General features: G+C 37.5%; 1 protein-coding gene across 1 annotated transcript in view; it reads left to right on the top strand.

The window, feature by feature from the left end:
* LOC129367265 (integrin alpha-11-like) overlaps positions 1–25368 on the top strand; it is a 35744-nt gene that overhangs the window by 1292 nt on the left and 9084 nt on the right. The window contains exons 2-18 of the mRNA XM_055041587.1: positions 7455–7566; positions 13734–13843; positions 15784–15875; positions 16888–17002; positions 17144–17271; positions 17550–17698; positions 18476–18620; positions 19747–19912; positions 20006–20076; positions 21147–21291; positions 21483–21631; positions 22478–22621; positions 22929–23132; positions 23661–23791; positions 24206–24378; positions 24862–25001; positions 25094–25204. Of these exons, the coding sequence (XP_054897562.1) occupies positions 7455–7566; positions 13734–13843; positions 15784–15875; positions 16888–17002; positions 17144–17271; positions 17550–17698; positions 18476–18620; positions 19747–19912; positions 20006–20076; positions 21147–21291; positions 21483–21631; positions 22478–22621; positions 22929–23132; positions 23661–23791; positions 24206–24378; positions 24862–25001; positions 25094–25204 (2285 nt within the window). The remainder of the gene's footprint in view (positions 1–7454; positions 7567–13733; positions 13844–15783; positions 15876–16887; positions 17003–17143; positions 17272–17549; positions 17699–18475; positions 18621–19746; positions 19913–20005; positions 20077–21146; positions 21292–21482; positions 21632–22477; positions 22622–22928; positions 23133–23660; positions 23792–24205; positions 24379–24861; positions 25002–25093; positions 25205–25368) is intronic.

Genomic DNA, 25368 nt, shown 5'->3' with positions numbered 1-25368 from the left:
CCCTGTCAGGTCTATATTAGTTTTTCTGGACCAAGTTATGCCTCTGGAAGTGCATTGGTTAATGGGACCTACATATAAAATGAAATTCAACTATTTATTAGCATCTAAGCTCCTGACTATTTGGCTGTTTGTACTTAATAAATGAGTGAAGCAGACAATGTAGAACCAAAGAAGAATTAGGTACAATAGTAGAAGACCCCTGAATAATTCGCAAGTCAGAATCAAGAACAAAGAAACAATTGAGAAAACAAGTTAATTAACATAATATGAACATAAATAAAATCTGAGGCCAGTCTCCTTAATAAAATAAATTGGAGTTGTTTATAAACATTTCATTAGTCTGACATTTTTATTGGGCAGCATTCATCTGAGAAAGATTAACTTTTGGGGATTATTTGTATTCAAATATTTTGAGGTCTTGTCAAAAATCTTTTCGCTAACCACATGGGTCTTAGCATATGGAGGGTCTAATCTGACACAGTTTGAGAAAGTCCAGTCAGAGTTGAATTACTTTAAAAATGTATCCTTTCCATAATAAGTGAAAAGGATACAAAACAGAAGAGTGAAACTATTCGGTGGCATGAGATCTGAACAGGAAACTAACTAAATGAGGAGAGGAGACATTTATAAAACTCTCAAGAAGCAATATTTTAATAACTATAAGCTGCAGAAGTTACTTACAGTTGCTCTCGTAGTTACTAAAATAGTCACTTCTGTTTTGAAATATCACATAATGCAGTAATTATTTCATTTAGAAAATTACTATTTTTTGGACTGGATCACGTAAGCTGCACTAACAACATTCAGTCATCCAGAGGACACATGCAACATTTTCCTTATTGTTTGGATATTAAATTAGTTAAAACTAAACTACAACTGTGTGAAATTGAAACTCTTTGTGGGCAGCCCCGGATATTTGTGGATCCAAATGTCGCTTCTGGATCAGGGTCTTAATGTGTAACTTTTTAAGATTTATTGATTCTGCAGATATGACACTGATTGAGCCTGAGTGAAATTGGCTTCAGTTATTAAAGAATATAGTCAATACATAATTTACCACATTGGGAGAATTACTTTTGGATAGTAACTAAAACCCTTATTTGAAGCATTCTGTTGCATTCACTGTAGTCTGAAATAAATGTTTGTTTGATGATCCGAAACCTTTAACTATGACCAAAAAAAAGTAACAGTAACAGGAAAATGTGAAGGGGGAAATACATTTTTATAGAATGATTACAATTCCTGTAATCTTGTTTTATCTGAAGAAATTAACATTCTTGTGAGAATGGGGAAAAAAAACAATTGAAGTAATTATTATTAAACATTTATTCATGTCTCATAGATGGAGTTCTATAACATTTTAGTCCCAGCAGTATATTTCATAAATATGCCTGGCCTTCCCCAGCTGTCCACTGAAACCATTCAAATTTGCAACAGGAAGTGCTAATATCTCAAGACATTAGCACTTCCTGCAGTGCTGTGTTGTTTTAGAGGTTTCACTGGCTGTTCTGATATTTCAATCAATGCAGGTAGGGTGTGGAATTGCCACTAAGCATCATTTCCTGTTTATCTTTTATTGCATGATGCTTTTAAACAGTGAAGTGTGAAATGTCACTCAGATGAATTAGTGTGGACTCAGTGATCTCCGCTGAGGGTCGTAGTGGTTTTCAGACTGATCAATATATATGTTCACTGACACATCAGCTGTTTGTGCTTATTGCCTGCTGATCCGCAGCTGGCAGTTAAACACAGAAAGCAGTCATTTGGAATCTGGATGTCATGTATCCTGATGTTTTAAATCCTCAGTGAAACTAAAGTGAAGCTTCTGGCAAAACCAGAGTAGTACTGTACATTTATAGAAGTCAACATTGGTCAATATTCAAATTAAAAATAAACACTGCTTTCAACATGTAGCTTGTATATCCTTCAGACTCAAAAGCCAAACTGACCAATGTCTAAAAGTCTTTTATATAACTTTAAAAAATAAAAATACCACTTTCACGCTCTCTCTCCCTTCACCCCTGTTCACCAATCAGCCCAGGTCTTTTGTTCCCTCATTCACCCTCACAGTATTGAAACCTTCTTCCTGCTTGCCCTCCAGGAGGAGTGTTGGAGGGTTAAACCTCCTGTTAAACGTTGTTTAATCCCATTATACCCTGTTATTTTCTCTGTGTTCCCTGATGGCTCTTTCCTTGGATTTATAGGTTTTGTTCTGCTCTGGTTCCCTGTTGCACATTTTTCATTAAAATACAAAACCTACATTCCCCCTCTGCCGTTCTGCATTTGGATCCACCAACACACATCATAACAGCTTGAGGGAGAAAGCAGTAAAATGATCAATGGAAAGAAAAAAAGAAACTTTTTGTATCCTAAAGTTGGCTGTGCTGTCTTATACCTAACTCTGAATTTCAGACTTAAGTCTGGCATATGTGAAGTTCAGCCTCAAGACATGAGACCTACAGTATGTGTGACAAATGGAGAACATGGAGGGCAGTCTAACACTTCAGTGTCATTATATTCCTCAAACAATAGCATCTCTGAAAACTTTCTGTCATTAGTGGGGCATGAAGTTTTATCCTGCAGAAAGAACTCATAACAGCATTTCAAATAGTCAGAATGAACATCCTGAACAATTTCCATTCTCTCTTGACAAAAACTAAAATATGCTATGCTAAATCATAGTCTAAAATGATCAGAAACAGAACGTTTTTTCAAAAAAATGTAAATACCTATAAACTGGTCAACAGGTACATCTCTACATGCTCCATGTACCAGTGAGCCCACAGGGAGACCTGGACCATAACAGCCATTCCCACTGCCATTTTCAGTTTCCTGCCCATTGCAGAACATTGTTCTAAAAGCTTCAGTTTTAAATATGTCAAAAACTTGTTGTTCAAACCCATAACTTATTTGTCATCAAATTTACTCTTTTTTTTTTTTTTTTTTTTTTTTTACAAGGGCGTTTAAGGACCCCTGTTGTTGAAAGTACTGTAATTAGCCTTGAATCAAAGTGAAATTTGGATGGTACGATAATCATAGATGTTGACTCTAGTGTTAACTCAGAATTAATTTTCATCAATATACTTGTAGTGTGTTATTTTTGAAGAATTTTAAGTGTATTTTAACGGCAATTAAATTGTAGAAAATCACAATTTAAAGTGTACCAAATGTATTATCACATACTTTTTTGGAACAACTAAAGGTATAATTTTGTTTAATTTGTTTAACGGCTTTTTATGTAATATAAACACACTTGATTAGCATATCTTAAGTGTACTATTTTTGTGATCGAATTACATTTAAAATATATTTAGAAGCATTATATGTCTTATGTATTAGCAGTGTGATCACAGTATACTCCATTTACACTTTTGGTTTACTATGATCGCTAATGAAGTACACTTTTACTTTTCAGTTACTTTATGTCTTTTATTATTCTTCTTTGCCATAGTACATTACTTGCTTCATACACACTACAATACTACAAACCCATCATGCTACAGAACACAGTATTGGATCAATTACAACACACTGCAGGTAAAAAAAAATTACATTGTGCTTTCAATATATTCACATTTTTCAAGAGTGCATTGTCAATATGCTATCAGAGAATTGTACAAACATTCTCTGATAACATTAGCACAATAAAACAAAAGGTACACTTTAGTGGAAATGTGAAAAATATTTCACCAAGAGCAAAGTATTGTTTTCATTGAGTATCAGTATTTCAGTTTTACTCCAGACAAACTGACATTTCTCCTTCCTAAGAACAGTAAGAGGCAGAGTATACCATGGACAACGAGCAAGTTGAACAACTTGCATAATTTGCAGTTGTGTTTATTTATTTATTGAAAACATTTTTTACAATCAAGTGAACAAGCAATCAGTAGGATGGAGAGAAACATGTGTATAAATAACCAAGGAGAAAACAATTAGTTTAAAACTCTTCTTCTGTTAGAAAAAAAGTAGGAAGAAGTGAAGACATAAGAGAACATTTAATTCAAGCTCTTATCTCAATTTAATGAAACAAATTATCTACTCACTCAATAATGATCAAAAATTTGAAATCAAAACTATGTTGTAAAGTTTGTGTGCATGTTCAATGCACTGTGCTGAAGAGCCACAACAAATTACATTGCACAGGCAAGATGGCTACAAACTAACTCATGAGACAAGAACGTGTGGATAATATTGATAGTAGCAATTCATCCATTTTCTAACACCCTTGACCCTAGTGGGATTGGGACGTTTTGGGAGAGAGGTGGGGTCACCTTGGACAGGTAGCCAGTCTGTCTCTGGGTAGTAGTAATGATGATGGTAAATAACAACTTAACATACATTTAAGGTCCCCATAAAGATGCATGTTGCACAGAATATTGTTGTTTCTGCCATTATTTTCTCTGTAAAATCATTTTGGGCTCTTTGAGCTCATGATAGCTGATTAAATGGGCCGATTATCTGTCCTGCTTCAGAACCAAACCTGCAATAAACTGTTTATTTCAAAGACACAACTGCTAACTGAAAACAGAAAGGAAAGCATGGCGCATTTCTAATGTTCAAATGTTTCTCAAGTGAATTTAACTTTTAAGCTTTTTAACAGATTCTCTGTTCTTTAGCAAGCCAACTGACAGCAGACAGAGATGATTGGACCAGATCAAATGTTACCTACTGCTACTACAGAGTATCTAGAGGAAAAATCTGCCATTTTCTTCCTTTCAAGAAGGAACTGAAGACAAAAAAAAACAATAAAGTAGAGTGTGTTAAAACTTGTCGCTTCTTCAACATACCTGGATTTCAGAAATGTCAACCATCTTTAAATGTGATGAGATAAGAGTTTTCCACATCTTTCTATATTATAATGGTGTTATTGTTGAACATTTTGAACAGGAAATAAGAATGCCTGATAAATGGCCTTTGCCCTGTTCTACCTGCCAGGAAAGTGACATTAGCAGGAGCTGCAGTGATTGTGAGCCAGCCATCTGTCTGCCTGCTGAAGAAGTGACTCACAAGGCCACGTCTGACAGTGTGCTCACTTCTTCTCATAATCACTTCCATCTTTGGCCTAATTGGAATCATACCTTACTGACTTTCATTTGAGACACTGGAATTTTTGCACCTTAAAGTCCAAACATTGTAACGTCTACAAACGTATTCTTGGTCTGCAACGGCTGCTAATCATTCATCTGTTTTCACATATGACAGCAACAAAAATAGATACGAAGAAAAAAAACACAGCCAATGAACACTGTTCCACCAAGAGCAACATCTGACCAAAAGAAAGGTCTGCTCAGTTCTGTGAAAAATGTTAAGAATTTGCCGTCAGTGCCAGAGGATCATCCAAGTTACTCAGATCGGTGGCAGCAAAACGAGACGCTCAGACATGGATCAGAATCTTGCATCCACACTCTGGCAAGCACCTTGTGTCTCCTGCCAACAGATCTGATAAATCATTCTAGGTCCAGCTTGCACAGAAACCAATTACTCTCAGCTGTGAGGAAACCATCACTCTAAAGACTCTGACAGTTCTTCTCTTTTCCAGTGTCTTTTATTTCTCTCAGCAGTAGAAAAAAAAAAATTATATCATTGCCATCTGTGCTGGCAAACAGTCTGACTGAGCAGACTGTTTATTTCTTCAGCTGGAGGTGATGAACCACAGCACACATACTACATACTGCAAAAGAAAGGTAGCAAAATAAAAGTTAAAAAATGTATGGTAATGTGGTGTTATGTCAAATTCAAAAACAGGTACAAGAAAATGTACATGTAGGGTAATAAAACTTCAAGAAGCTTTCCTCTTAAGAATGGGATTCATTTACCAAGTTCATTTGATAACTTCATTTGCATGTGCAGAAGTTAGCACATGCATCCTTCATGTTTACAGAGAATCCAGGAAAATACAGGCGAGCGTATCTTTTAAGTGTTGGTATAGAAAGAAAAACACTTTGTCTGAGGCGAGCATGTCGATTTGAGATGATAGAAAAGCAACAGAGGCAGGAGCAACGACCCATTCCAACCAAGAAAATCAACAATACATCTCATATCTATAAAAAGCAAATGTCCTCAGTTGACCCACATGTGCAGTTCATTGGTTAATCAGCACACCTGTCAGCACCGTCTCTCTCCAGGTTTTTTTGTTTATTGTCCAATGTTTGTGACACTTCTGATCCCAGCCAGGTTGTCATTTATCTCTACCATCTCTGGTGCTTTTTTAGATTTTTTTTTTCTTTTTTTAGAATTTTTTCCTTGTTTTTATTTTTTATTATTATTTTTTTAGCTTAATTTTTGAAAATAGTTTTATTGCATGGAATCCAGTCTTGTTTTCTTCAGTCATGTGATTATTTCCTGTTTCTCACTCTTTAATCTCCATAAACACAGTTAAGTTTCTGTCTTTCCTTAGCTGTAGTTTCATGTATTCAGTATTGAGTGTGCAGCCGTGACAAAACTGGGACCTGTATCAATTAGACTAATACGAAGTAGAATGAGATGTTCCACAGGATTCAGAATTGATTAAAAATCAGCATAAAATGTGATGCTCAAATAAAAATGTAAAACTAATGAGAGGAGTTACAATACAGTTAAGAAACCAGAGCTTTTCAAAGCTCTGGTTTTCACACTGGGTTTCACATTTTTCAAAGTGTGAGGTTGTTACGACCCGTCTGGAGGTGGCCGGATCATAACATGAAGGATCCATCCTCTTCAGATCCCAAGCAGCCAATACACACACACACGAAGTTGAACATTTTATAATGTTATTTATTTTAAAAAGATGTATTTTTGATTGAGATGTTGCAACAAGTGGAGCATATGGCTTCAGAGTGAGCTAATGCCGAAAACAACAAACAAAAGGAAACTATTTGAAATATTAACCAACTTACCTAATTGAAAGTAAATAAACCATGACAAAAACGTACCTCCCTAACTAAGAAAGACATGAGAAAACTAAGGAAACAAACGGTAGCTCACTCCTACAAACTCCAGAACTTTATATGGTGTTAACAGACAAAAACCATGTGGGTGGCAGAGGATGGAGGGCAGGAAGTCCGTCAGCAGCACCTCCGGAAGGCCACCAATCGGACGTCTCCGTCATCTTCTGGGAACCAATCAGAGACAGGCACCTGCACACTCATATTTGCATAATTACGTTGACGACGCCAGTCGTAACGGGTGTAGAGCAAAACATATTGATGGTAGTGTGATGGTCTGCTGCTGTTTTACATCTTCAGGACCTTAAAACCCTTCAATGTCTCAAAGCTCAAGGTTGAACCACAGAGATGTTTTGTGCTTGGTTCTGCCAACACATTTGACAAAATATGGCAACCATTCTTAGGCCATATTGAAAGACTCCCAGACAATTCAGCATAAAGTGAACTAAGATTTGTTTTTTGTTTGTTTATATTTGTTGAGTGTGCAAAATATGACTGTGTTATAAAATCTGATATTTTCCTGTGTTTTAGATCTTCAGCTCTGCTTCAACTTTGACACAAAGAACTACAAGATCTTCCCTGGTTCTATAGAGGCTCAGTTCGGATACACAGTTCAGCAGCACGAGGCAGGAGGGCGCCAATGGTAAGAGACCCCCGAAACTGAAACATTCACCATCAAACAGAATGAGATTTCAAAGCCAATATTCTGACATGTTTCAAGTTTTATGAAGAGTCCCGGGAGTTTTTCCCATATTTCTTTTCATCCATCCATCCTGAAACACTGCCAGTGTACCCATGTCTTTGTGTCTGCATTTACATACAGAAATGTGGCTTCACACAATGAAGCTGTTGAAAAGAGTAGAGGAAGATCGGTTTAAGTCAGAAGAGTGCATTCATGGTTTCGTGTTAAAAGTATTGCAGATGCGGACTTTGCTGTTAGGATCTTGATGGGCATGCATTGATTTATTGAACACCTTTTTAGTGTTTAATTAAATCCTCATGGCATGACGGTGCCTTATCCACAAGGCAGTCATTTCTAAACAATTGGAAATTCCGTCTTTGCAGCTTTAAGGCAGGTGTATGACTTGCAGAGAGGAGCTGTGGTGTTACATGAGGAGGTCTGAAGCAAATTGTGTCTTGTCAAAGTGGCACAATTCAGGCATGGATGGCCGTCGATACTAAACAAGCTCCAGTTTATTGGACACTTTTTTCCAGGTCAGACAGGCTAAGATCAGGAGTGTGGGTCTGATCTAACTGGTGGGGCAAGTCCAGCTCTCGGGGTCAGATGGGAAGAGAGTCAAAGTCAGAAAATCGAAATCGAGTGAATATTTATGTCCTAGTGAAAGACATACAGGGACAGTACATACAAGAGCTTGGTGAAAAATGAATGCAGCCCTTAGTGGAAATAAATTGTGTGACATTTCAATAACCTATTGAAACATTATCACAGCCATTTTGTGCTGTAATCAAAGGTAAAGGTGTTCCCACAAAATAGTAGATCAGGGCGCCTTAAATCCAGGCCTTGAAGCCCAGTGACCTGAAACTCTAGATGTGTGCCTGGTTCAACATACCACAATTAATTGGCCTCTCTGAAAACGACCTCCTTATTTGACCTAAGAGAGTTAAAACCTGCAGAACTCCAACAGGTATGATCTGAGGGGTCCTGCATTAGTGTGTGACCCTTTTTTGTGGCCACCAAACAATCTACGGACAAAAAATAAACAATCACCTTCTACTAATTGACATGAAAAGTTCTGAAATAATCAAAAAATGTTCAGAAATCTTATTTGAATAATTGCTTAAGAGTTATTTTATTCATTCACTTTATAAATATCTATTTCTGATTTCTATCTCATCTCAGAGGAAAAGGAATGAAGTTCTGTCTTCCAACTCCAAATTAGAGTAACAACTTTCATACGTAAAAACACAATATAGGTTTGCAGCCAGCAAAGTGTTTGCAGTCCAACCTTTTACCTTTCTCCCTCTGTTGAGAGAGGCTAGGCCTGTACAGCTCCACAATATCTCCTCATATGGAATGAACTGATCCCAGCTGGGACCAGATATGAAAGCAATAGCTAATGACTGTCATTATTTCCATGACTGGGTTCCGGAAGATCCTCCAGTTTCTTGGAGGAACACAGAATGATCCACATAAACCCGTCGGGTGAAAACAGGACAAACGGAGAACAGACGTTGTTGGAGATCAAACATGTGAGCATCACACATCTCACCTGTTCTGGTTCAGATTGTATTCAAATTCTTCAGAACTACATAACAATCTTCAGCTTCCAAAGTCCCCCAGCTTCCATTTTATGAATAGCTCCTGTCTATTTAGTCATTGGCAGGCAGGCAACTTATGAAGGCAACTCAGGGGTTGAGTACTTTTGCACACCGCACTTTTCAGTTTTTTTTTGTAAAAAGAAAACAAACAAAAAAAATGTTACTTCACAATTGTATATCACTTTGTTTTGGTCTTTCACATAAAATCTCTGTTTATGCTTGTAATGACAAAATATGGAAAAGTTCAAAGGGTGTGAATATTTTTGCAAGCCATCGCATATTGGACTGTGCAAAACCCTCAAATACCTGTCCCGGAACATTTCCACACAAAAGGCCAGGAATATCCTCCAAGCTAGTTACAAAAACACTTTGAAATACCTCCCACAAGATAATGATCACTGTTACCATATCAATGTTCAGTCATTACACTGTTATATTTCTTAGTTATTAAAGGAAAAGAGAATCACAGGATCTTGGGTTTATCAAACAAAGACTAAAGCAGCTCTTTCAAAAAAAAAAAAAAGAAAGCCTTTGTTGTGTTCCTCCACACAACCTGGAATCAACACTAACATACCAAAGAGATCTGGAAACAAATAGAGAAAAGTTTTATCAGCAAGTTGTGCAATACTGCCACATTTTTAGACAGAGCTGCAGTCCTCCAGGCTTGAAACATCTTTATGCCTTTGAAATCTCAGGTAAACAAGTGGAAAGTATTAGTATGTCATGAGTTCAGCTAAGCCTTATGTCATGATGAAGTGCTGCATGTGGGAACGGTGAGCTCCAGCTTTTCCATCTGTTCCAGTCCCAGATTCCTACTAAAATGAGCTACATTTGCATTCCGGCATCCAGCTATGATCTTATTCCTCCCTCCTCACACAGAAAATCTTCCTTTTTCCTCTTCCTTTGTAATACACACGTGTGTTTTCATCAAAAGGAGATTTTTTTTGTTTTTTCAAAATGTCATTTTGTTTTTTGATGTTTTACTTTTAAGTTTAACGGTTAAAACTTGTATTGTAGGAACCTTGATTAATGTCTGTTAATCAAGTTCTGCAGAACCATCAGGAACTGAGGACGGATCTGATGTGAATAATTCGTTTGTGTGCTGTCCTGGACATTAGTTGCCTCATTGTTCATTTGCTATTGCTAACTCACTTTAACAGATCAATTTCTTGCTCCAAAGGAAATCCTTGCATTAGCCAATCTTTCTGAGGTTTTCATAATCAGCACCTATGAACTTAGGTAGAATTGATCTCTTATGCCCTGTTTAGCCAAAACCCAGAATTCACTTACTCAAGATAAAGCTGCAATAAAAATCTGTGTGGAAAAAGTTCAGCTGAAGCCAGATGTGCTACATACACTATCAGAAGATGCAACACATTTTCTCACTGTGAAACAATAAATCAGACCAAACTATTTTCTGTTGCCGTTTGGACCTGTGTGTGGGCTGTGTTTTCTGTGTGCATGTGTGTAATCTCACCCTGCGTAGGATCTTTGTTGGAGGACATGCTTCACATGCTGATGCTGGCACAACTAAAGGGCAACCAGCTGAAGTCCTGGCAGACAAAGAAGAAGCAAATGCCAAATCCTTACTCATGCCGAGTGGTAATCAGGCCTCGGTTTCTTTGTCTGCTCACGCTCCATTTGTCCTTCGCTTTTCCACAAAAACTGGATGATCATCATTCAGAGAGATTCAAACCAGATTTACTGCCTCTCCCTGGTCTAGTTGTCTGAGTAGAGCTCATTCTCCTGGATCAGCATATTATCATGTCTTAGGGAAAGTGTACACTTACCTGTTCCATCTTTTGCTCACCTGCCTGCACACTGTTCAGCAAAGACACCTGCCATTGGATTCTTCCTGAGGAAAAAGAGACAATGCAAGCCATTGAACACCCAGCTGTGAACATCTGCTAACCTCAGAAAGACTCGCCTCCTCCGCGATCATCTCCCTTACTTATCCATTTTATTAGAATCCCCAGAACATTGCAGTAGCCTGACTCTTCCTCCAGTGTCTGCGGACCCGGTCAGACAAGCATCACTTATTCTTACAGGCTGCATCCCTTTAAGAATAAGCTTTTTGAAATATCTCCCCAGAGTTAAAACTAAACCTGAAAGAAGGATTTTTTGTGTTCAAGAAGTCCAGTAAGCGGTGCATTCATTTTTTAAAACAGTTTTTATGATATGCTCCTATTAGCTTAATTTTTAATCTGATTGATTTTGGGTGTTGGTGTCAGTTTCTGATCACATCACAGAACGTCCTGTAATCCAGCATATCTGGATCACAGGATCTGCCACCAACAATACTAATAACTAAACCCTTTGCAGCTAATTATAACTGGAATGTCATTCTTGTGGCTGGAGTCTATGTCGAACTTTAAAATACAAGAAGTAATATAGCTTGCAAAATCATAAATGTAACTCCACAACTTCCATAGCATATATTTAACTTCTCAACACAGTTTTATATATTAATGTTGGACGAATGCAGATCTTTTCATGTTCCTTACAATACCATCAACGCTGTTTCACCGTCACATTTTATTGTTCAGGATTTTATTATGTGTGTTTTTAATTTATTTGAGTGCTATTTTTGCAATGGACCCAATTTTCCCTTGTCTGGCAACATTTTTTATCTTTCCTAACAAATAGTTTCACACAGTAAAAATAAACCACCACCTATAATGTCAAAATAAATAAATATAGATAACATGCTCTCTGAGCATGAGTATTTTCTGCAGAAGACAGAATCATCTCACAACAGAGAAATCATCCAAAGGTTTTTTTTCATTTTTAAGTAATAAATAAATAATTTAATTTTCTCCCTAGTAACATAGCTTGATTGCAATAACAAGCCAATCACTCTCTCCCCCATTTGTTTCCAGGTTTTTTTTTTTTGATCCATTGTTTTATATAAACAGATAAAACTGAAAGACAGTCAGTCAGAAAGATGAGCTTGTCAAATAACATTTCAATAAGTTATTTGGCCTTATAGTCTATAATAATGATTGAAAATGATTTTAGATTTTATATATATAAAAAATATTTCAGATTTAAAAATGTCTAATTTTTATATTTGCTTTTTTCCCCCTCGGCGCTTCTGGTGGCCTCCCCTTTGAAAACATTGAGCTGGGTGAAACCTTTGCTGTTTGCACTGCTGCTGGCTGTGAACTCAGTCTGCCTTTTGAGATGTGGTTTATTAACTCTTCCCTTTGATGTGGAAAGAAGACACATTAGCAGGAAGGAGGTAAATTAGCAAAAACTGGCATACCATCTTCCTATGTCATCTCCTGTGGAAAGTGACTCAGCCCTTTTCCCACAATAATCTTCAAAGCCACATGTGGTGTTATGTCTAGTTAATAGTAATGTTGCTGGCTCTGTGGTAGTACAGCAGAAGAATGTGAGAGCAGAAAAGAAAAATAAGTCTTCCAGTAGTGTATTAAATGGTGGTAAACACCAAGTCATCACTTATGTGGGTATACTAGAACAATCAAAACTTCAAAATTTCAGCCAAAATGCAACAGTAAAGCAGTGGATGGTTTATTGAGAATGTGGGGCAGGAGATAACCAACAACAAGACCAGGAACCACTGAGGACAGAAACCGGTGAGTGGCTTGAATAAATCTTATGTAGTCAAGAGCTCTGAAGGAAAGCCACTAACATTCTCAAAATCCATGAGGAACAGATTCTCAGTTCCTCAGAGAGACCGGAGTGACCAGACAGTGACTGGAGGCCGTCTGGGGGCTTCTAGAAAATAGAACATGTTAAAGTCAATGGGGTCTTACATATCACAAACAAATCTGTGTGGCTGTGTCTCTGCCAGGACAGGCATAAAGTCTGTTTTGTTTGGAGCCATACAGCAATTTGATGGAAATGTCATGGATGAGACAGGAAGTGAAGTTCATCTGCTTTGGAGGAAAATACAAACTAAACAATTTTACTCGCAAAAAAATACTATACTTACCCGTGGAGGGACCTCAGAAGTACATAGTAAATTGAACGAGTGAAACAACAATCTTGCTGGAGCAGCTTTTTGTTTACTGCTGGGCCAGCTTGAAATCCCGCCAATGTGAACACAAGCCGTCTCGTCTCGCTCTCACGAGTCCGGTAGTTCACAGAGGGCTATGGAATGCCAGCGATGCCCCAAAGTAACGCAAAGTAATCACATGTATATGATCCTGCTGGTGTCCCATAGAGAGACTGTCATGTCAAAGAGTGTGAGTCCTGTAGAAATCTGGTTGTTGAGAAGTCGGATGCAGGTGGTGTGTTTTGGGCCTAAATGTGACTTATGAGGCCTGCGATAATTTATTCGATGTTCTGTGATCTTAAGTGACTTTGTGGATGAATTGTTGGGCTCCTGAAGAAATTGGTTTGTAATTTTTTCCAGATCAACAGAACTAAAAAACTTTCTCATCTGTTCTGCAATTGCTTTAAATTGGGCCGTTACATTTTATTCAGTAATCCTGTGTTGATAGACCGTGACTGAAGTTCTAATATGGCATGAGAGGCAAACACAGTTCTGTGTGTGTTTTCCAGGTTGCTGGTCGGGGCTCCGTTGGAATACACAGGACAACTGCAAACTGGTGATGTTTATAAATGTCCACTGGATATCAAAAGCTCTTCAAACTGCAGCCGTCTTGACCTCGGTGAGCAAACCTCAAGTTGATCATCATCAGAAGATTATGATAATGTGGATGAAGTTCAATGTTGCAGAGGCGTTTTCAAATAATTGCTGCATTATGAACAAAGCTTGACGGTGTTTCATTGAAGTATAACTATGGTTTGCGTGAGATGACATATGTAGCATATGAAGTATGCTCTTTACATTACAATGCAAAGGGGTGTTCTTACATACCCATCAATCCCATTGTGGCATCAGTATAACGTATGGTGGCGCATTTCTCTCAGATATGAGAGAAATAAGGAACAAGAAGCCAGAGAACAAGGAGCGGTAGAAACCAGAAGAGGGTAGCAGAAACTGAGAGGTTAATATGTCTAACTAGCAGGATGAATGGCAGCTGCAAGGGAGACATGCAAAGATAACTCGGGTAAAATTACTTGAATAACACAGAAAAAATGCACAAACTATTCAAACAGAGCATAAAAGGATTTACTCAAAAAAGCGAAAAATTACAACATAAATCTGAATGTAAATATTTAAAAAAAACATTCGTGATTAAACAAAAGTCTCAAAGATTATGACAGTCACAGTCTGAGTAGATTAAGCAGGTGAGATATAAAATTAATGAGTCAAATGGCCTGACTTAATGCAGATGTATGTTGTTGTTTAACCCTAATGTTTGTATATTTTTAACATCAAGACCATACAACCTTTCCTGCAGTTCGCACTGCTGACCTTTATTTTTGTGCTCTCTCAGGTGTTGTGTATATCCATGTGTCAAGTTGTGATTTATGAATGGTCAGAAGGAGTCCAGAGGCATCTCAGTCTGGTGGCTTGAAAGGGTCAATTGGGATGAATGGAATCACCTGCAGCAGCAGTGTTATGTGCACACCTTATGGTGATAAAAAAAAAGAAGAACTCAAAAGCTATTGTTGTTTGTTGTTTTTTTTCTAGCTAAAAACTTAAATAAAATTCTTGTTCAAATTCTCCTAGTCATCATAATATTTCCACTCTGTCCATATATGTGCATTGTTCAACACAGTATTCTCACTCTATATGCATACAATGTGCCAAACTCTGAGCAGACATATGCAATAGGTGATTTGTGTTTTTACAGTTATGTTGATTATTGCTATATTCTTCTCATACTTATGTATGTATATATTTACCATACATGGAAACCTTATACAGAAATAATTTACCATCAAATGGTTATGTTCAGGCAGTTGGTCAGCATCCTTACTCTAAAGTAGCAGTTCCCAAAGTGTGGGGTGCTCCATGTAGGGGGGCCTTTGCCATTGCAGGGGGGGTGCTGGAAGCGGAATGGATGAAAAACAAACAACAGTTACACAAAAGTGTTTGACTGTAAAGATAATTTGTAGTGTGTTTTGTTGCAACCTAAAGTGAGAAATAAACTTCAGTGGAGTTTCAAAACAACATTTGTGTATATATTTATGTCTGGTTGAACGATGTGTGTGCCCAGTTAATTTTTTGGGGGGCCCAGAAAATCTTTAGGAACAACTGTTCTAAAGGAACACAGTCAAAACAACAAATTTGTACTCATTGTAAAATGTGACTCTTTGTATGTATATGATTCATGTCAATTTTTTTATTCAAGCTGTATATGCACTCCCATGACCACAATGCTGATAGGAACATAAATTTTTGAATTTTTGGAATAGCTAGCATTCCAGTCTGTGGACTGCCCAGCAGGGGGCCTCGTTAATGTCTCCTTGCTGTCTGGCAGCACTCTTACTTTAAATTGTTGTTTTCCCTCCAGAGCTTTTAAGGGTGATGTTTTTGTCTGAAATGCGATTTTGTTCCACTCAAGATGGAAAAAAGGAAAGGACCTGATTAATCCAAAGAAATTCCTAATTCCCTTAACATAACTAAGGACAGCTGAATGCAGTGATGGAGTGTGCTACATTTTATTTTTCACATGTAGATTGTTTTGATTCTGATCAGGAAAACTTTCTCTGGACAACGTGACAGAGAGGAAGGACAAGATGAGACTAGGAATGACACTGACCTCCAACTCCAAGGATAACAGCTTTGTGGTGAGTTATTAAAAACATACTGAGTTTGAAATGAATTAATATTAGCCAGGATTCACCAGAAGACATGGAGGAGGACTCGTGCTGTTTGGTCAGAGCTTTCTGTCCGTACAACACCTACCAATAAACATTGCTTGGAGGGACTTGGAACAATTACTGTCAGGGACTCATTCTCTTCAGTCACTTGATTAGAAACAGCCTGCAGGTAGATTCAGCAAGATGTTGGAACAAGCGGTGGGAATTGATTGCAGGGTTTATAATTATTTGCACACACACTTTAATCGAAAACCATAGCTAAAACAAGCACCATTTTCAATTCAAAAACTTTTTTTCTCTGCAAAATTCTTGAATAAATAGACCTGTTCAACAACACAGATGTTTATTGTTTTTAATTGGTGTGAAGAGTTATAGTCATTCATCTTTCAATTGTTTCAGGAAGCACTGATCATTCAGATCATTCAGACTATTGTTGTGTTCTTTTGAATACAGCAATAGTGTTTTTCACCATCCAATCAGATTGTTTCTTTTTTGTTTTTGTTTTTTGTTTTTTTTTAGGCAAAATGATCTTCCAGTAGGCATAGAAGATGCCCACTGGAAATTATCCAGCAGTATTTGTTTTATGTTAAATGTTTTATGTTAAATTATACAAATGATTTTGTCAGATAAATAAGGAATGATAACATTATTAGTTTAGATCTTTCTTTGCAGCTGATTTCAAGAGAAAGAGGGGTGTATTTTTTAAATATATAACGTCTTTTGAAGATGAATGTTTTCATAGTTCTTGAAGTTTTTGCCATTTTGTCAAAACCACAAATGTATTTTGGGGGATGTTATATCATGGACCAATATACATATTTTGTTCATAATAGTCAGAAATTTAGAATTTATTTTAAGCTAATTAACTGCAAATCTAATTCACACATTTTGTGCATTTTGTCCCATTTCATATAATTTTGTATTTTTTCTGTGTGTATGTATATATGTATATATTTGATGCACATAAATGTGTCCTTAGACTTGTGGTCCTCTCTGGTCCCATGAATGCGGAAGTTCTCTGTACAGCACTGGAATCTGCAGCAAAGCCAACCGGAACTTCAAACTCGCCCAGATTATTGCACCAGCTCTACAGAGTAATGCATCCACACACACACACACACACACACACACTGACACGCACACACACGGACACGCACACATGCACCCACCCACACAAAAACACGCATCCATGCATATCATTTTAAATTTGCTGTCTGTCCCTTTCAATCCTCTAGGGTGTGAAACATTTATGGACATTGTCATTGTTCTGGATGGGTCCAACTCCATTTATCCTTGGTATGAGGTGCAGAACTTTATCATGAACATCTTGCAGAAGTTCTACATTGGCCCAGGTCAGACACAGGTTTGTCTGTTGCACACCCAGACACCAAACAGAGACAAAACGCATTAGGTTCTACTACAAAATAAGAATTAATAGCTTCACCATACTACATAAGGCAACATATTTTAATTGCGAGTTCAGGCTTTAAGTTCTACAAATGAATACTTTTGTCATTTAAAATGTTCTTAAGAGCAGTTAAATTCATAAGAGGTTAGCATGTTGTCCATTGGTTTTGGGTATGCCACTGTGAGTAACACTTTATCTAAACGACAGTTCAGTGAAGCGTGATTTGATTGTAGGTGGGAGTTATTCAGTATGGCTCCACAGTCGTCCATGAGTTCAGTTTGGGTGAATACCACACAGTGGAGGATGTGTTGGATGCTGCCAGGAACATTGACCAACGAGGTGGAGAGGAGACCAGGACAGCACTGGGGATCAGTGTGGCACGGTATGAGAATGCTGATCAAATCAATGTGTATCACTGCCTGTCTCTGTCATTTCTGAATTTTAAAACTACTGTCAACTGTTCTTTGATGGAATATGACTGAATTTCATTTCTTTAAGTGGTGTCCCTCTGCTGCTGTTAAATTGTTACTTTCTCTGTCTTACTCTGGCTTCTCAAAGCCCCAGTTGGTTGTGGTAGATGGCCTCTTATACTGAACCACGTTCTGGTTCTGTTGGTGATTCCTTCCTGTTAAAGGAGAGTGTTTCTTTTCCACTGTTGCTACATGCATGCTAAGTATGGAGCATTGCTGTAAAGTCAATGAGAGCAAACAGTTTCTACTGTTACTAAGTCCAGTACTTAATGCAATCTGCTGAGATTCCTTACATATAAACTTTTTAAATCAATTTAATTAATTTCACTGATCTTATTCTACTGTTTATTAACAATAGAGTAACATATGTATGATTGAACTGCAATTAGTTTTTGTTAACTGCCTCAAGACAATATTTGTTTTACAAAGAAACTCAATTGAATTAAATTGAAATTGGACAAGCACCTGATGTTTTTCAAACGGACTTATATCTGAACAGTTAAGTCGCATATCATCCTAGCAACCAAAGTGCAACCTTTGACAAATATCTCTTATTTACAATATTTTCTAAGTTAGAGATCACATAAGGAAACGAGGTGGAACTAGAAGATGAGTGAATCAATGAATCAATCAATAGTGCAATATTAGGATACACTGAAGCTATGAAACATCTTTCCACTTCATTGCAGGTTGGAGGCCTTCCAGCGTGGTGGCAGGCCAGGAGCTCAGAAGGTGATGATTGTTATCACAGACGGTGAATCACATGACAGTCCTCAGCTGATGGAAGTTGTCAATCAAAGCAAGAAAGAAAACATCACCATGTATGCTATTGCAGTGAGTCCAATTTTTATCTTTAAAACTGAAATATGAATGATTGCCTATTTAAGTTTGAGATCATAATTTTCATCCAGCAGAAGGTGGACTACTTCATCCCTGATGGGATTAGTCTCTGCCTCAAGTGAAACATTTTAAGGATCTTGTTCATGGGTGATGTCAGGATGGCTGGGGAGATTTCTAGCAAGGCCAGAAAAGCAGAAAGGGCAATTTCTATCAGGACGTCCATAAAGCCTGTCTTTTCTTTCCATTTGAAAAGACCTGGTACCCTTCTGTCTCAAGCAAACCTTTCAGCTCCGGTGTTGGTCTTCTGCTAGGTATTATTCCCTGCTTCGATTGAAAATCTACTTTGGAAAACTGTTTAAATGTAGAAATTTAGTCATTCCTGTTGATGTCGGAAAAGATGTAGAAAACAATAAATATATTGCTGCATTTGACTTATTTACTGTACGGCCAGCTCGCTGTCTCTTACTCTGCAGACATGGAGTCACAGGACCATTGTCTGGGATCATGAGCGCCCCCTTTCAGGAGGCAAGAGAACTGCCTGCCTCACCCCGAATCTCTTCTCTGCCGTTTCTGATCGCTCCTCAGCACACAAAACACTTTACACATACACAGTTGGTGAGAAAAAACACTGTACATGATAAGCTAAATTATGAAAAATCACTTCATATATTAATCATTTTAATGGTGACGTACAGAAAGGAGGATCATGTTCCCACAGAATGACAGCCAGCGCAGTTAGTGAGAGGTTCACTTTGCTTCTGAGCATTTGAATGGGAAAATGTGAAAATTCAGTCATTTTGAAGAAAAACAAATCATCAAAATTGGTTAAGCAATATGAAAAATAAATACTTTATAGTACAAACCACATGTTGAAAATCCATACATACATACATCCATTTTCTAACACCCTTGTCCCTGTGGGATAGGGAGGGGTGCTGGTGCCTATCTCCAGCTAAAGTTCCCTGGTGCACCCTGGACAGGTCGCCAATAAGTCACCATGTGTGGCAATCTTTCGCACATGGTGAAAATAAAATTATCTTCTATATACTGTATATTATTTTCTGTGATGAGCCTCACCTGCCTCCCCTTATGGCGCGTCACTCCCTATGTGTGTGTTCAGGTTCTGGGTTATTACAATCGTCGTGGAATAAATCCTGAGGCATTTCTTAAAGAAATCAAGTTCATTGCCAGTGATCCTGATGAGGAGCACTTCTTCAAAGTCACAGATGAGTCTGCACTGAAGGATATTGTGGACGCTCTTGGAGAAAGAATTTTCTCTTTGGAAGGTAAGTCAGTGGGATAGTTTCTTTAGTTTAGATTTTTAGTGAGGCAGTGTGGAGATAAGAGTCTTATCCCTCTGTTTTCTGATTGTTTTTTAGGCATTAGCAGTCAGGGTAAGGGGTTTGGTCTGCAGATGGCTCAAGCTGGTTTCTCTTCACATTTAGTCAATGTAAGTAGCTCTTATTGTGACAAGCATTTTCTTGTTCAGTGTTTTATAAATTAAAACATATACAAGTCGATTTTTTATTAATCAATACTCAGGTCATATATCTACCTTAAATCTGATAAATAAAGACCATTATGAGTTTTAAATATCAGTAAGAGCATCATAAAATGTTTGTGCCAAAAAAAAATTAAGTTAGCTATATTTAGCTAAAAAGAAAGGGTCTGCAATCTACAACTTGACATCAAAATATAATAAAAAATAGATCTATGACTCTGGGGTCGTGGAGCAACTTGTGTCAATCCATGTAGCAAGGAAACACAAGATGAAAAAACAGATATATGAGCCACTTGTCTTCTTTTTGAAAGCACTTTTATATCTATATGATAATGAATCAAAAACTACAAAAAGTACAGAGTTTTTCTCATCCATTTCATTGTCTCTTTTTCATCTTCCATGGCTTTTAGTCTTTAAGCTTGTTTACTTCTGGTGTTTAATGGGGCTTAGTAGACAAATTATAAAGGTGTATTACTGCTATCAACTGGAACTAACAGAGGGAACTAACAGAAAAAACTTATTCTCTCAAAAATATTTGCATTTTTCAATACTGGCATGACGTAGCAATCCCTGAGACTATTTGGTTTAAATAAAGGCACAACAGCCTCTACTGTATATGACTGATAACAATATGATTCAGCTCATAAACACAGAACGTGTACATAGCGTGTACACGGGCATTATTGACAGTGGTAAAACCATCAGCTCCAAAACCCTCCTCCTGTTTTTGATTGGTTGTTTCTGACCGAGGGATATCTTTCTAAATTTGGTATTATGAGAAGACAGCAGAGGTTGATTTATTTTATTTTTTTTGCACAGATTATCTGTCTCATATCATACTGTCAAGAAATAGTGACAAACATGTAAAAAACGTATCTTCTATAAAAGTTACACAGCGCAGTTTAAGGCCAAAATTAGCGTAAGAATATGGCCATTTGTGTTGCATGTTTAGTTTTTTATGTTGGATTTATTTATGTTTGATGTTTTGCATGTTATCCTATGTGAAAACATTTTTTTAGGATGGTGTTCTGCTGGGAGCAGTGGGTGCCTATGATTGGAATGGTGCAGTGCTAAAGGAAACTAAGCGTGGTAAAGTTGTTTCACCAAAATCCTCTTACAAAGATGAGTTTCCAGAAGCTCTGAAGAACCATGCTGCTTATTTGGGTAATTTTAATAATTCTTAATTGCTCTTAGTCAAGTTTATGAACAAACTTCTATGCTGGTCAGGTTTTTGCACTAAACAAATTACAAAGATTTTTAAATAAAGTGAGTAAGGCAAGTATTTATAGTAGTACACTACTGTGCAAACTACTCTGTGGAGAATTAAAGAAAACTATTTTCAACTTTTATTTCAGGCTATTCGGTGGATGCAGTTATTTCATCTCGCGGATCTCAGCTTTACATAGCTGGAGCACCAAGGTTCAACCACACTGGCAAGGTCATCATATTCACCCTGAAGAACAATGGAAACCTCACTATCCTGCAGGCACTGCTGGGACAACAGGTCTTCTGCACACACATATCATTTAATGTGCATGGCCTTGATACTCACATTGACCAAAAATCTCATCTCCAATGAAATACAAAAATCACACAGATAGAAATACTTCAAAGTCTTAAGATTAGTTTAAGACTAACTGATATACAACCAGTTCACAATGCAAACCAGATATAAAAATTAGAATATTTTGATAAAGTAATATTTCATTAATTTGCTGAATATAAAATCAATTATCTTTGGACAATTGTTTCCTAATCCATTAAGCAGTCATCACTTGGATGACAGATCTAGATTTCCAAGATATCCGCTCAAAATGTAGGTGCACTCACAAGATGACACCTTAAAACAGAAATAAAAAGATTAACGTTCGGTGTTATTTAGCTCTCTGGCTCCTCATACTCACAATTTAATATGCTTCCTGGGAGACGTTTTATACACAATCAACGTGTTCATTCCAAACTCTGAATAAGTGACAAGCTATCCAAAAGAACCCCAGTTCAGTTTTTCACATGTGACCTCAGCAGAAACCCACAATCATCTGGAACAGCTGCTTTTTATTAGCTACCCACAGACCTACCAAAACAAGAATAACAAGAAAATAATATCACATTGCAGGCTCTAGTATTACATCTACAGCATTAAATATCAAGTGCAAACTTTTCTCTGTGAATTTTTAAGAATAAAATACTTAAACCAGTATGTGCAACAAATACAAGTAATAAATACTTAGATTGCTTGTTAATAACCTGGCCTATAGGAATTCCCTAAATTAATATGTTGTTGATATGTTGTAAATTCTAAACTCCCAATTCCTGAATTTAATTCAGTTCTTTTGTGTTCTATCAACAGATTGGTTCATATTTTGGCAGTGGGCTGTTATCAATGGACATTGATGGAAATGGCTACACTGACTTTCTTTTGGTTGCAGCACCCATGTATTACAGTCAAGGCTGGGAAAGAGGAAGGGTTTACATATACTCTCTATCATCTGAGGTATTCTAAGAACTTGTTCAAAAAATGTTGTTTAAGTAGATTAATGCTAACTGTCAATGTTTATATTGGTGGAAGACGTGGTTTATAGGTAGTTACCAGTTAACTAGTTTTTCAGGAAGACTTTTTAACCTTGACAGCGAAAACAAATGACTGAACATTAACACAGCATCCATCAAACGTGGGAATAAGTAAATATGTCCTTTGGCTTATGTCTATAATATGCTGCACATATTTACTTATTTCTACAACTGCCTTCTGCTACATGTAAAGTTTCATTTTTAAAGCTAACAAACTGTCATGTCTCTAGGCATTCTTCACATTTCATGGAGTACTTGAAGTTCCCCACCATTCTCAAAACTCTCGTCTGGGTTCAGCACTGGCACAATTAGCTGACATGAATGGAGATGGCTATAAGGAGCTTGTGGTGGGAGCTCCTCTGGAAGATGACCATCAGGGAGCTATTTATATATTTCATAGCCAGAACAAGATGATTGGACCAAACTACAAACAGGTAATTAGCTAAAGATTTTTCTTTCATATGTTGTATATCTTTAGATGACATATGAACTTACAGCAGAAGGGTCCTGGATGTGGCAGTATGGGTCAGTTGTTTGATCAGCTTTTACAATGGAAAAATTCCTAATAGCCAGTGAATTATGAATGACGTAGGGATCTACAGTAAGACTAGGGAGGAGGTGTAAGACAGCTAATATTGGTATGTTCTGGTAAAAGGAGAAAATCATTTTGTGTGAATGAGAGAAACAAAGGCAGAGCACTAAATGAGGCTGGTGGATTTGCTTAAGTACCTGTGGGTGACAAAAAAAAACTAACTCTGCTTCTTTAAGTTTTAGTTTAAATTTTAGTTTTAGTTTTATCCTAGTATTCCTTAAAAACTAGGATTTCGAGAGGAAATAGTCATGTTGTCTTTGTGAAATTATCACTGACATGAGAACAAGAGACTAGTATTTTCTGTCAGACATAAGAGCTCTGTGTTTATCATGTGTGTCATCCATGATTTATCTTCATTTTGCTCTTCCAGCGTATTTCTGCAGCTGGTTTTTCTGCAGGTCTGCTGTACTTCGGTCAAAGTCTTCATGGAGTTCTGGATGTCAATGGAGATGGGCTTGTTGATTTGGCCGTTGGAGCTCTTGGAGCTGCTGTCATCATATGGTAAGACTGAACATTGTTTCTCTCAAGTGTTGCCAGTTTTTCATTCACCACTTTAATGATGTGACTGTTCTGAGAAGAGGGGCCATGTAGGAAAAAGTTTAGAAGCGTAGAGAGGGTTATCAGAGAGTGTTAAGTCTCCTTCCCTCATCGACAAAGACGTTCAGTTCTGGAGTCACCTGCTATCTCTTCAGTTGCTCTCCTGGCCAGGGACATTCAATGATTTCATTGGTTGGTGTTTTTACGTCGTTTCATCACTAAATCTTTATGCAAAGATGTGGTACTGCCTCTCTGGACTTTGTTCATCTTCATAATTTATTCCATTATTTTTTGTTGCTTAAATAGCCTTTGAATGAAGAATTATAACAAACATCCTGCCAGTATAAAATGTGGACACAGAGTGTTCTTTCTGTTCAGGTCCCGTGGCGTAGTGCGAATTGAAGCCAAAATGACTTTTGAACCGGAGAAGATCAACATCTTTCATAAGAACTGTCAGCGTGGTGGAAAGGAGGTCACTTGCATGTCAGTTGTTGTCTGTCTGAGATTGGACAGTATGACGAAAAACAAGAAAGATTACAGAAAGGAAGTTGGTGAGTGAAACCTGCACATTTTCTGTTGGCTGACTTATTCTGCTATAGGTAATTTTCAACTTATACTTGTGGTCTGAACCAAGGGCTTGGTGGGTAAGTCTGGACAAGTTTGGTTTAGCCAGTGAACTACTAAAATCAACAAAAGGTGCCTGTCTTCTGATGTCTTTTTGGGAGAGACCCAACTGGTAAACTGGCAACATGAACTACAGTGTTTTAACCGTTCCAGTTTTGACAAATGGTTTCCCACATTATATTATTGTTCTAGTCTTGTAAGTCAGTAAGTAAAGGAGGCATTAATGAGAGAAGAAGGCTGACTTTTGTACCTCCTTAAAAACATTTAATGGAATCTAAAACATCTATTTTATGAGACGAAAGTCTTTACAACCTGACTGCTGTGTATAGAACCTGGATATGAAATGACTAGTGATGACTGCTATCACCACTGTCTATTTTACACCTCTCCTTTTCTTTATTTGTCTGAAGCTGTTTGGTACAGTCTGGTTTTTGATGAGAGGCGATTTTCCCCCTGGGCAGTCCTGGATGAATCATTCCGTCAGCAGCCCAGGACTCTTCTTCTACACACTGGCAATCAGAAATGCGAGCGCCTTGCCTTTTTTGTGCAGGTCAGAATACATTTTTTTTTTACATAAAATATGCAACATAAGTTTTACTCTGTGTGAATGTATAAAAGCAAAATCACCATTTATCTAAACAGGACATAACAGATTACAGGCGGCCTATAGTGGTTGCTGTGGAGACAGGACTTCAGAGCCAGGTCAAGGGCCCGGTGTTGGACCCAGACTGGCCAACCACCTTACGAACTGAGGTGAATGTCCCAAATATTTGTGTAATGTGTGTGTCTGCACTGTGCTATGAAAAAGTATTTTCTCCCTGACAGATTTCTTGAGTTTGTTTTTGTCACCCTGAAATATTTCAGATCAGAAACTTCTGAAGGAGAATGTCCAACAATCAGTTTATGATGCTCTAAGC

This window comes from Poeciliopsis prolifica, unplaced genomic scaffold, assembly GCF_027474105.1.
Source record: "Poeciliopsis prolifica strain line A6 unplaced genomic scaffold, Auburn_PproV2 SCAFFOLD001, whole genome shotgun sequence".
NCBI classification, from domain to species: domain Eukaryota; kingdom Metazoa; phylum Chordata; class Actinopteri; order Cyprinodontiformes; family Poeciliidae; genus Poeciliopsis; species Poeciliopsis prolifica.
This window is presented reverse-complemented; position numbering and strand designations above follow the sequence as displayed.